This window comes from Ptychodera flava, chromosome 14 (assembly GCF_041260155.1).
Source record: "Ptychodera flava strain L36383 chromosome 14, AS_Pfla_20210202, whole genome shotgun sequence".
NCBI classification, from domain to species: domain Eukaryota; kingdom Metazoa; phylum Hemichordata; class Enteropneusta; family Ptychoderidae; genus Ptychodera; species Ptychodera flava.
This window is the reverse complement of record NC_091941.1, coordinates 24,586,212-24,599,751: the sequence shown is the minus strand read 5'-3', so window position 1 is coordinate 24,599,751 and position 13,540 is coordinate 24,586,212. Positions and strand designations below refer to the sequence as shown.

The 13,540-nt window shown below is 41.0% G+C and overlaps 1 protein-coding gene across 1 annotated transcript; it reads right to left on the bottom strand.

The window, feature by feature from the left end:
* Positions 1-350: 350 nt before the first annotated feature.
* Positions 351-11,328, bottom strand: LOC139149877 (visual pigment-like receptor peropsin). Its single transcript, XM_070721883.1, has 5 exons — positions 10,518-11,328; positions 6,381-6,578; positions 4,317-4,450; positions 2,735-2,977; positions 351-1,258 (listed from the first exon to the last, which is right to left on the bottom strand). Exons 1-5 carry the CDS (start codon positions 10,864-10,866, stop codon positions 989-991), a joined length of 1,194 nt encoding a protein of 397 aa, XP_070577984.1. The 5' UTR covers positions 10,867-11,328; the 3' UTR covers positions 351-988.
* Positions 11,329-13,540: the final 2,212 nt, after the last annotated feature.

The following is a 13,540-nucleotide window of genomic DNA, read 5'->3' as shown; positions in this document are numbered from 1 at the left end:
CAAGGAAAGCCCCTTTGACCATATTGGGCATATTTAGATTACAGGTGACTGTATGTCTTTAAATAGTCCTAACTGCATAATGCTAATAATTGAGGTGGACACTTTTGACTTGTGTAGTCATGCACATGCACCATAGTTTCTTGCTCTAGTGCCGAAAGTGTTTAGTAATTTTGAACTGTAAGCTAAGAAGTTATGGTTATGTGTGAAATATTTATGTCATGAATACATGCTACAATTTATGCTGTGAAATATATATTACATATGCCGACCGGTTATCCATTAAAAACTTGTTCTTGATGACAAGTATTTATCTTTGCATGTACTGAGTACTATGGTCCATTTATTTTCACTGAAATTTATTTCAGCTGAAAATATTTTCATTGTTTCACTGTTATCTTATTTTCATTTTGTCTAGTCTGATTTTATTTTATTTTAGCTGAAAAAAGGTCCAGCGAAAGTAACGAAAATAAATTCCAAGTGAAAAAAAAAGTATTCCACATTTTAACGAAATCGACTGAAAATATAAAATTTCTTTCAGTCACTCGAATCCGAAACCGAATCCGAAACTGAATCCGAAACCGAATCCGAAACCGAGTCTAACTTCAGCATCGTACAGCTGCGTCTGTGATGCTGTTGTGCAGGTTGACAGTATGGTCTCCGCGTGTACGTGTTCACGGAGATCTTGGTTTTCAGAGCCACGTGCTCACAGTGCTCAGCAAGGGAACAACGGTGAAGGAACTGACATGAATATTCATAAAGTGAAAGCAACAGCAAAATGACCAATAAAAGTAGGATATTAGGGACACCAAAGACAGGTGACCGCGCTATGGCCGCCTCCGTCTACTTTGCTACGGACAGTGAAAGCGGAAAATGTGGATTCATTCTGACAGGACTTACAGAAAATGAAATGTTGATTTGATGTTATTGTACTCCAAAATGTTCGTCATGCATCCTTTCGACTCTGGACGCAAGAAAAGTGTTTGGCCCTCTAATTCCAAGTTTCGAGCTGTTCCGGGTTGAGCGTGTTAGGATATCCTTGAGATAGCTTCCTAAACATAGGTGGTGTCATTGGCTTTGGCGCCACCGCGCAAAAATCGCCCATGACTTCGCTGTCGTTCAGTAGAAACGTTGGTGGCGCTATGACGGCTGGAGAGTTGACTGACGAAGCTCTGTGGCTGCTGCATCTTGTTAAATCGTCCTCCATAATATCGATGGTGACCCGCCGGTAACAGATCATTTTGCAAAGAGCTTCTCGAAACTGTAAATAGGAATAAATATCTACATTATGCACAGGTGCATGCAGCGTTGCTTGGATAGTCGATCGAAGGCCCGGGATCGAAGTGTGAGGCCGAAGACTGAACATCGGTACAAGTGTGAAGAAGAGAAGGTTATCACATGACAAATCGGCAAGAAGTCCAAATCTCTCCAAAATCAAATCTGCCCTCAAAAAATAACATCGGACGGTCGAAAATACCTTCAAAAGTTCGAATCTTTGCTCTGGTAGCTGCATTTTGACTGATACATGGCAAATTCATGCGAACATTCACTTTCGGGCAATTCTCCGTATCCCACGTAACCAGTCCGCCATTGCACTGCATTGATATGTCTACTTCCACTTTCGTAAATCCTCTGTACTTGAATGATCCCCAACGCAGCGAAATGGCGGACTGGCAACGAGAGATACGTAGGACTGCCCGACAGTGAACTTTCGCATGAATTTGGCATATGCCAAAATGCAGTTACAAGGGTACAGATTTAAACGTTTGAACTTATTTGCGACCTTCCAAGGTTACTATTTTTAGGGCAGATGTTTTATATTGTGTTGGTTTTGAGGGGCTTGGATTCCTCGCAGATTTGTCATGTCATACCTTCTCTTTTTTTTACACTGGTACGAGGTTCGGCCTTCGGCCTTCGATTGCAACTCTGCGCGCACCTGTATGTATGTTGATATGCAAGAATTAATGTACGTATGTGAAAGAGACACTTGATATAACCATGGAGCTACCAAAAGAGCTCTATGATATAACGTATAAACAAACGTTTACACACTGAGATGTAGACAGACACGTACACCGCCTACAGATTCTACAGGGAGCTCTTGGCAGCGTTTGCAGCGGAACTGAAATTTTGCCAGGCCTCTCCTGCATATAAAGGTTTGCTTCATGCCAATACTCGACATAAAAGATTGCCGTCATACTGGTCAAAATAACATTGCTTTGAGTCTACTTTTTTCAGTTCTCCCTCCGGATCGTTTGACCTCGAACTCAACATCGACCCGAGTATTCATCAATACCGTTCGTTCTCTTGTTGTTGTTCTTTTTACCATCATCGTCATCACCATCATCGTCGTCATTATCATCATCATCGTTGTCGTCGTCGTCGTCGTCGTCGTCGTCATATTACAAAGAAAACTGACAATGCAGCATGCGAGCCAATAACATTTAGTGTACTGTGTTCCCGGGTGTTGTTGCAGAGAGGATTCAAATGTTGTCTGTTTGGATGCTGTAATTGTTGTTGTAATTGTTTTTTTGTTGTTGTTATTGTTGTTGAGAGGCGTTTTTTCCATATATGCATGAGTCGGTCATATTTGAGTTCCTCGACCGAACCCGCCCCCACCCTACCCCTTGTCCTGTATCTTTTTTTCATACTGGTATAAGCAGCTCCAGTCTCCGGTTAATATGTCCTGTACATATTCTTCAATAAGTACTTTTAAGGAGTTAAATTTGACACGAACCTGTTTGTTCATGGCGAAGTAAATGACCGGGTTGTACATGGTGCTCGTCTTGGCAAATATCGACGGAACGAACGCCACCGTCGGCGTGATCTTGTCAGCATTGCCGAAGGCCACATAGAGGGAGAGGATGGCGTACGGACTCCAGCAGATGAGGAAGCACGCCACCAAGAGGACAGTCATTGCCACAATCTTCATTTCCAACCTGACTCGGTTGTTTGAGTGCGACGTAAACATTCGATGGGACTGCAAAGTAAATCAAGGAAACATAATTATATTCATATACCTCGCATTTATCTTTTTTGTTGACAAATATCTGCTACTTAGCTTCTATTCATATTTGACCTAATGTGAATCAAGGCTACTATTGATCAAAGGGATACAGTCGTCGGAACTGCACTCAAAGGACGTATGGAACCCATACGACCAATGTAAACACTGTATCCAAGGTACAAGTTAAAACATGTCTGTCATAATCTACATCGTATAATTTAAATGTTGCAGCTATGATGATGAGGATATTGTGTACGAAATACATTGTTTGTAAACAAGAAACTCGCACAGGCGCAGTTCCGACGACTGTGTCCCTTTAAAAGGCCAGTAGCTATAACTTTTGGTGATCTTTTCCCCACCAATTTTCACTATTGAGATGCACAGTATTCAGCTCGTCAGCTTAGCCTGTACATGTGCAGGCTGCATCGTTAATTCTTTACAAATGAATCCTGATCCGCACAAAAATCCAAACATTAACAATAACAGTGCTATTAACGCGTAAAGACGCTGTGTGGACACGTTAAATGGCGGGTGTTTAAGCGTATTCCAATAGGAATAGAACAAGAAACTGTAGTTGACCTTTTAATGACAAACATTGTGAAAAAAGTGAAACGTAACAGTTTCTGGCATTCTGATAAAGTTGCGCACGCATAACTACGTACACGGTTTATCGATAATTGTACGCTTCTATACTGAAAAGCATTGACAGCCCTAAATGATACGAATGTGAATAATTAGGACTGCAAAGACATACCCGTTACACTATTATCGCTGCCCCGATCACGTTTTCCCGTCACTCCAGTTTTCAAGTCGAAAGCTTACGATGAGATGCTTAATTTTTGCTTGACTCGACTGGCCCTCGTCGCTTAGCTTTTCTCCGGTAGCAGCTACTGGCTTGCCTATAGTATAGCGTGCACCCCACGATCTACGCAATTGCCCACCACTAAAACAATCAGTCTGCTGTGGTTAAATATTTCAATCTATCCTGTTTATATATTCATGTGCCCCAGACTTGGAGCAAGTCTAAGCTTTTGCAAAAATGAAACGATACTGACGAGTAAATGTGTGCAAAGAATAACAAACAAACGAGCGATATGTGACTTCAGCCAGTGAACACTTCTCAAATTTATGGAGAGGAGTTCGTTTATAAACTCGAGTTCTTTTCCCGCACTTTTCACCCAAGCACTTCAAGCACTCAATTTTACAGTAGGCGGAAGAAGTACCCTTTTCCCCCTGTTATACAGAAACTTGGCTGTCAGCGTACGACCTCTGTCATAACTTTTGCAGCGAAAAGCATGAGCAAGTGTTTCACCTTATAAACAGCGTAACAGATGCTGACGTAACAGTAGATGATCACCGTAAGAGGGATGAGCAAAACCGTCGTGAAGATGAAGATGATGTAGGTGACATCCACAATCTCTTCTGACTCCCAGTTCACAGAACAGCCTGCATGTAGAGGAACAAGATACGACAGTCCATAAGTTGGCAGATGTACCAGGCGCTCTAACGACTGCACGATGAAGTTCGCGATAAACGTTTTTTGTTTTGTTTTGTACAATCCTCCTATCACGTTTTCCCGTCACGCCAGTGAGGCCATTTCAAGAAAATTCTTTGTTTGCCGTCCTTGGATTTAACCTACCAGTCAGCCAGGGAAAAAAACAAACACAGACAAAACACACAAGTGTATTAACATATTTTCATTTGGTTTCCTTTGAAAAAATAATATTTTTTTATAATCTTATAATATTTTTATTTATAATAGTATTAACATTGTGTTTGTTTCCTTAACTTTCTCTAAAAAACCTATACCAGCACGCGGACGGCAAACAAATAATTTTATTTACAGCGCCTAAAATTCGCAGCGGAATCGAGAGCCAAATCCTAAAACTTTCATAATTTTTCTTTATTTTGATCGGAATATACTTAACAAAATATATATCAATGGGTAGGGCCGGGGAGTTCAAGTATGCATTTTTGTCCAATCCCTTGCCCAGATAAAATACAGTGAGTACCCAAGATGCATAAATTGGTTTCTACTCGCTAGAGGGCGCACTACGGTTACCAAAATGCAAAAAGTAAAGCCGTGGTTGCGCGCCCACGGCAAATCGTGCTGACGTGCCCCCTCTCCGCGAGGAGAATGGTAAAATTACCCCTAAACAGTATGTCGACGAATGTGATGGAAACTGATTAGACAACTACCCATGTGCAGAACAGCAAAGGTGGAAAAACAGCAGAGCGGGCTGATTTGGATGAAGTTATGGCTAGAGAAAAAGTGTTGACTCAAGTGATGATCCCGGTACAACCTCAGATAATTCCGACCCTGATGAAATGTTGGTTGAAGCTACGGAAGAAATTCTATCTCAGATTAAAAGACGATATGAACAGACAGAAACGACGTCACTCAAACCGTCACACCAAAGAAGAAGCTTTGTGAAAGACTTGATGAGAGAAGGAAGCTTCGGAGAGATGCCAATATTCAACTCATAGTTTCAGAAGATGAGGTCGATGATGATACAGTGCACGAATAAGTTGCAACAGATTAATAAAGTTCAAAAACTGACACACCTACGAAACAGGTACGACATCCCAAGCAAAGTCGCGTCATAAGGGGGTAAAGGGGTATCAAATCATGATGCAACTGAACGGATATATTTTCGGGACTGGTGGGACTTGGTGGTGAAGGATACGCCTTGAACTCATGTTGACGCTTAAACTTCGCTATTGAAATTATGTTATTGTCACTTTGTTTTTCAAAACATTCTTTGTACATTTTTCGTTTGCATTACTGTTTTACAGTTGTGTAGACATGGACGCTTAATGTTGATGGTAGACATATCTACCATCAAAGTCACTATTTGTGAGTAAATTTGACTTTCTTTCAAGAAGAATGAAGTCATGGTACTTAGCACAATAGGAGCTACATCCTTGCTTGAATACGGTCGATTAAAGCTCGAAGGCCGGGTTTGTGAGGTCGAAGGCCGGTTTTAGGTAAAAGAATGGAATTCGACACGACAAATTGGCGAGAAGTCATAAACCAACAAAATAAATCACCCACCCTCAAAAAAAAATAACGTCGGCAGGTCGTAACACCTTCAAGACTTCAAGTCCTTACTGTGGTAACTTCATTTCACTGATCATGTACGGCAAATCTAGGCGAAAATCCAATGTCGGGTAATTTTCCGCATTCACGATGCCAGTCCGAGATTAGGAACCATGGTTGCGCGCATGCAGAAGTGCACTTCTCGATGGCGGACTGGCAACAATGCCGAGAGAATATGAGGTATGTGTGAAGCATATCTAGCTACAACTCTGGCCGAGCTCCGGAGAGACTCTAGACTAACATTAAAGAGACATTTGTAAATCATGCCACACTTACATGTCCCAGGTCCTTCTGGCCCGTAATGTCCCCACCCGAAAACCGGGGGTAATGCTATGCATAGCGTTACCAGCCAGATGAGAATGACGCCTAGAGTGGAAAACCGGACGGTCTGAATCTTGTGGGCTTGAAGCGGATGCACAACTACGTAGTATCTCTCCAGTGAAATCGCTGTCAGGGTTATGATGGCGCTGGTACCTGCATAAACATATTAAAGACATCGCACGATCACGTTGTAAAATTCTACAGCCAATTGAGAGGTAGCAGATGAAGAAAATCGGCAACCATCTATGTTGTAAGATATTTCAGTTCCTACCACAGAAACGTTACGGAAATTACCCTTTAACAATTTCGTTGCGATGCTCCTCCGGTAACAATGACTTTATTTGTCAATTCCTGCTCTTTCTCCTTTCCTTTTTTTGAATTGAGTGTTGTTATGCATTATCCAGATAGGCGAAATCAAGGAAAAAATTTGCTTGTCAGCTTTGTAAAGAGACTTGCGTGAAATTGCGTTATTTCCTGGTGTTATATAAATAAACGAACGGTTTCTAAGTAGGTTTACTCGTCCTACATATTACCGCACAAGCAGTTGCATTGCCCCCCCCCCCCCTTTTTGCAATGAAATCGAGACTCGAGAAATGGGATATCTTTTGATCGGTAATGAGCATAATATTATACAATTGTGAGAGCGCCGTCTCCAGAGTTGCTGTCCACAGATCTGCCGATGACGGCATAAACCCTATGGGGTCTATGGTGATAGACTCGAAACTAGAGGCGTACCGTCTTCGCTGATGGCGGAAAGCAGACACAGAGGGCAGAGAGGAAAATCTCAAAAAAACCCAAAAAACTGCGGTAACTGCACTTGATCACGTCGTCACACGATACACGTATCTGTCCATGTGCTGCAGAGTTTCGGCGCACTGCCTACTCGTTTTTTTGAAGACAGAGCATCACAATCCCAGCATTTCCAATCAGGTCAGTGAATGAGAGACAAAAAAACCTTTTCTCCCACCTCTGGAGGGGGCGGGAGAATTGACGGGGGACTTGAAAATACCGAGGGTATGTTGAGGTCACTTGAAAGAATTTGGGGGCCTTAAAGGGGGGGGACTCGAAACAAAACTGTTTCTGACTGATATGAAGTATGTGTTTGGTTGTCATTTTAATGCTATCATGTTTAGCTAATTTTTGGGTGGTTTCCTTTTGTGTATCCACTGCAGTTTCTTGTTCTACTCCCTGAAGCGTGATGAAACGTCCAGCACAGCTATATGTGTACAGTCAGCATTGCTATCGTTTAAAATTGAATTCAAGTCCGGGCTAGAATTCATTTGTCATCAATAACATGATTACATTCCTTACACATGCATATACAGAGTATTTGCCAAACAGAATTCTGTTATTCCAGCATGAAGTAGGAAGTAGAACAAGAAACTGCGGTTGATACACAGAACAAAACATACTTGATTGGCCAAAAGTTACACCTAATGTCCCTTTTATAAAAATATGTTAATTGTGTCTCGTTTTCCTGACAGGTTAAGAAAGTTACCTTGTTTCCAAACCTTTTTATATAGTCACAAAAGGGACAAAAGCTGTTACATCTATAATTTGGCTTGAAATTGTAGTACAGAGAGCACTATTATTTATCGAGAAACTTATTACAGCCTAAAAGTTAATATTTAACGACACTTTAAATATATACATATATACATCTTACTTACATATTACAGATATAGCAAGTTTTGTCAAGGAAAATATTTAATAGTTTACATGTAGATTACCATAACGAGTCAGAATGGGGATTTGAACGCATTGTGAATTTTAGGGGGCATTTGAAGAAAAACTTAGAACTTTCTTTGGAATCTCTCGCCCCCTCCCCCCACGAGGTGTTTGTGAATGCAATCTTAAAACATAAAAAGGCAAAAAAAAATGCTAAGCGACTATAGGGCTAGTCTATGGTTAAGCGTACAGAGGCTGAGTTCCAGGTTTAACGTTTTCACCTTTGCTACTAACTGATTTCCATCAGATATTGCGTCACAGACTCGCACTGCTTAGTAGACATGCCTGCAAATTTTTCAGGACCAGAGGGGCGTGGAAGGCATTTGATAGATTACTAGTAAATTCATAGTCCATCTGTGCAAGATGGTCCCTACGCCGAACAAAGACCCGAAAGTTGACCAAGCAAAGAGAAAAGTCACCGCCCTTGATCGTCGCAACATTCATCTTACAAGTCAAATACCGACATTATGATCGGCAGTACGTTTCAGAGTAAACTTGAGGTAGTACGCGCCTCGAAACGAAAGCCTTAAATTTTTGCTCAAACTTTCCTCGAGGAATCTTTCAACCATTCTCTTTCAAAATCAAAAATACAAATCGGGGTCACAGTGCAAATTTTGGTACTGGGGGAACATATTACGACGGTGAAAGTGTTTCTTACACCAATAGCTTTAAAATGAGCGTCCATAAGTTGTCGATCGGAAAAAATATTGTAAAAGTTTGAGATTCCGAGTATCTTTCCCCCGAGGCGTATACCTTGCCCCACCATTTCTAAAATGCATCTGTGGTCTGAGCTTTTCGAGTACCTGTCATAGTGGGCGACGCTCGCCATTTGGATGTCAGTACCGTGCTCAAACGGTTCAACACATTTTTGACGCTTTCAGAAGCACATTGATGTTCAACTCTTCGTACCGAATTAGTAATCCTTTATGGCCGATTTCTCTACTGGCGCTTTTTTTTGCAAGAAATATGATTTTAATCACCATACGTAGTCAAACAGACATTTCCAAAAATATCTACATATGTAAAAGCATTTTGTATCGTATCGTACTGTATACTTATTTCATCAGATGACGAAAAAAACAAACAAAACAAAACAAATGACAAAAAAAAAAGCTCGACGCAGCAAAAAGCCCCGACGCCAGATATAAAGCAACTGGCGATTGACTTCAAAAACATAACGAGTCCTCTTGATAGTTCCACTGCCTAAATCCGAATGGTGCCTCACAAAATATCTTATCATAGCATAAACGTAACACGATCATAAAATGTAATAGAAATGGGTCATAAAATATGCAGCAAAATATTAATTAACGTATTTAAAGAGTTTCGATACCAAAGCCCGGCGTTGTAGCATGAAATGGGCGTTTCGTTTGCTGGAAGTCATGTTTTCAAATTTCTCTCATTTGTTTTTGTTTTGTATTGTTTTTGGTGTTTTTTGGATTGATATGTATGGTTCTCTGCGATTGGAACTAATTTGGAAAATTGGGTGGTGAAGTAATGTCAATTTCACAGTACAAATGTAATCTCATCTGCCTTTCTTTTTACGTTAAACACTTGTTTTCAGCTATACGGCACTTAACACTTTCGAGAAATTTGACAAATATGAAAATCCAATAATCCCAAATTAATTCCAATCGTGTTGTAGTTTAATTTTTACGATGTTACCACGTTTTCGATAGCAACCCCTGCGTCTGTTTACGCGTTACCCGTGGCGAATCTAATTGACTTAAATTTTAACAATCGGTATAGTTTGTCCTACATACATATTGCTCATAGCTATTCTATTTTTCTCGTATTTTGATACACTTGTAAAATAGTTTTTGAATTTTATTTTGAAGTTTGCTTCTTCTTCATTTTGACAGTGTTGCCGCTATGTTGACTCAAATCACAGCCTGTGACCGTGAACATCATGTGTCAGATCATTACCAGTGGTCCACATTAGTAAAAAACGCGAGTAAAGGGAAATGGCTCCTTGGCAACCCTCCTAAAATGTCGGTGATTTTGAACGCAATAACAATGGCCAGGTCAAACGGAATATGAACTCATGTAGCGTGAACATGCAAGTGCGAGTTTTAGTGTAATGAAGTAATGAAACACAACTCTATGCGAGGCTCAGTGCAAATGTTTGGTGTTGCCTGCAAAGAAAATAATTTACTCCTCTTCAAAGTTAGTCATGGTATTTCTGTATTATGTAAGCTGGCTTTATTGTTTTCACTCATTCTGCTTCGAAGCTAGATATGTACTACAAAGGTTGAAAGAAACGTTAGTAACGCCGATGAAATCTCATGAAAATTCATGAATCAACAATTCAACAGTTTACCCTGAGGGGCTTGCATCTTTTCAGTTCAAAATGTATTTACTCACCGGCTGCTGTGTTGATGAAGGCATACCAGGAGCAGCCGACCTCCCCGTACAGCCACTTCCCGGCTACGTTGGCGGCGAAGGCGAAGGGCGTGCCGAAGACGGAGACGGTGAAGTCGCCGATGCACAGGTTGATCAGGAACATGTTTACGGGCGTTCGCAGGGACTTGTTCTTGACCCAGGCCATGATGACCAGCAGGTTGTTCAGGAAGCCGAACAAGCCGATCACGCCCAGGATTATCGCGACGTTGGTGTAGCCGGCGCGGCTAAAATCGTCACGCGAAGTGGAGTTGTTCTCGGGGTAGTACCCGCTCGTCGGTGACGATGTGTCGTTGATCATTACGCCATCCATCGCAGTCTGGGCGCCGAATGTAACAAAAAACGTGACTCTGGGGCGATAAAGTCAGTGACGGTGAAAAATTGGTATTGATCTAATTACATCTCGTCACCCGGAGAACAAAATTATGCGCTTGGTGTAAGGTTTTCACAAACTTCGCCGATAAATTTTCAAACCAGAGTTGAACGCAGAAAGGGCTCCGTTGGCGAGAATGGTTTCGAGATCTGTTAAAACGTTTGAAGCCAAAGCCGTCAGTATCACCAAAGACAGTAGAAGCTGCCAATGGTATAACACGTGATCCATATCAAAAATGACCAGGAAGCGGGACGAGCCTGGCGCCTAACAGCGCCATTGACGAAGGCGGCGGGACGTCTACCGAAGTTCAAATATTAAATATGAACGGGTACTTCGACGGTGTGGTCGAGTCACGTGATATCATGACGAGCGAAGGATAGGCCAATCGACAAATCCTATGTCTGTTTTGTCGAAAGACGAAATCCCACTCGACTTACAGTGGTGTCATGACGCAACCCCGAAGAAAGCATCGGAACTTCTTATTTTCGTGATGTCGATATAAGCACGGAGGTAGAAAGAGAAAGAAGCGTCAGTGAGCCAACTTCCAGCGTCGCTCGTCATATGCAGTGCTTCTGTGGCCGTGACCATGGACACTTTCATGGAAAGTGCAATCCTTCATTCAGATGATTGCATGTAATTTAGACAGTTACGAAAATTTCATGTCGTAGCGTATGGCACGGGGTGTAGAAGGGACCCCAGGGAATGGACGTGCTCTATTCGCCCTTTGCAATCTGTGATCATAAAGGTGTTACCGAATCCTTACATGTAGTACTTGTTGACATTTTGACTTGCTATGAAGAGGCAGTTCTTAATTCCTGCTTGTCGCATTGGTCCTTGTTGACATCGAGTATTCATGGCCCAGTGCAAGAGTGACGTAACTCATGTTTTGGTCAAAATTGAGTTTTTGATGAAACACGATTGGAACTAATTTGGGATAATTGGACGGTGAAGTAATGTCGATTTCATCTACAAATGTAATCTCATCTACTTTTCTGTTTACGTTGCACACTTGTTTTCATGAGAAGTTTGTAATATTGCGACATTCAACTATAGGGCACCTAACACTTTTGAGAAATTTGAAAATCCAATTATCCCAAATTAGTTCCAATCGCGTTAATATATATTTTTCGGTAAGGTGAAATGAATCTTTTGCGAAAATTTTGAGTAAAAAAGTCAATATAACTGATATTGCAATAGGGGCGTACCTTGCGTTACGACCCTTTCGCACTCAGGAGTCAGTGCACTAAGGACGTAACTCAATGGTTACGTCTCTTTTGCGTGGGCAAAATTTAAAAACATCTTATAATAATGATGAATGTTTCATCAAAAACGGAAAATCGAGCTGTGCGTAAAGGACGTAACTCATGGTGAGGTTCGTTTTGCTTAAAATGTTAGACTAAGTGCAAGATGTACGGAACTCCATATTTTTTTTTCTATTTACGTACAAATGATTACATAACTATAACATTCATTTATGACATTTTATACATCTAGGACAATGCCCTTTACCAATAAAACCATTTTATTAACTACAAACATATTGAATTTTAGAGTTACAGGCTTTAAAAAAACTATTATTCCCTCTAACTCAGTTTGTTGACAGCTGAGTTACATAACGTCCCCGTTGCACTGGGCCATCGAAATTATTTGTTTTCCTTTGAATTTTTTATCAAGTTGGTTAATTTTCTTATAGACAAAGCTGAAAATAACCTGAAAACAGTAAAATACCCCTGAAAATTGACGTTTCCTTCCTCACAGATAAATACAGCTCTGTGTCGACATCCATATTATCTTTTGTGAGTGGTTTGTGTATAGCCTTATTGGCGAAACGCTCTCTGATTTTCTGTCTCACGTTTGTTTGTTATTCATAAAAAACGTGTTTCGGTATGCTCTCAGTTGCTTCTGTGAGGTAGCCGTCGACGCGTCGTGCCTTTCATCAATCACAGAGTGACGCCAAAGTGCTAATGATATACAACAATAAACAGTATTGAAACTGCATATGTTTTTTACCTTAGATTATAACACCTTCCATCCGTTGTTTAAACATTGCTTAGCATACAGCCATTCCCAGACACTCGGATCGCGTCCGATGGTATTAGAGGGGCATGTTCTTTATCAGCTGAGAAAATTAAAGGCATGGTTCAGGCGTCATATTGTCTAGCCAGGAAATTTACTTACTAAATTACGATTTCAATGGAAAACAAAGGTTCTGACACCTTCATAATTCTCTTACAGACAAGAACAAACTCAATCCCTGGGCTCGATTCCCCTACCTTTAATTAACTAACTGTGCATAACCTTCACAATAGACTTGGTTCAAGTCTGTGATTTGTGAATGCTTGAGTAGGTAAACGCGATAATTTGTGTTCTGCTTTAATTTGAAACGCGTGAGTGGGGTGAACGCTATACAGGGGAGTTTCTCCCGGAATCACTGGCGGAAACCATCTCACGACTGCGCAGACTCAAAGACAACGCGTTCAATCGCTAGGAAAACGTAACCTGGCCTTGGCTACCAAATTCCAAATAGGTTCGTGTGAAAAAAGAGAGACACATGAGAAACTACTGCAAATGATTTTATTTTTAGAAATTCACCGACTTGAACCAAGTCTACCAA

What these genes read in the sequence shown, in the direction of transcription:
- LOC139149877 (XM_070721883.1), bottom strand. Translation starts at nt 10,866, where the DNA reads ATGGATGGCGTAATGATCAACGACACATCGTCACCGACGAGCGGGTAC. An exon ending in CTTCATCAACACAGCAGCCG is followed by an intron (nt 6,579 to 10,517) that starts GTGAGTAAATAC and finishes ATGTTTATGCAG; the next exon opens with GTACCAGCGCCATCATAACC. An exon ending in TCTGTTACGCTGTTTATAAG is followed by an intron (nt 2,978 to 4,316) that starts GTGAAACACTTG and finishes TTTACTTTGCAG; the next exon opens with TCCCATCGAATGTTTACGTC.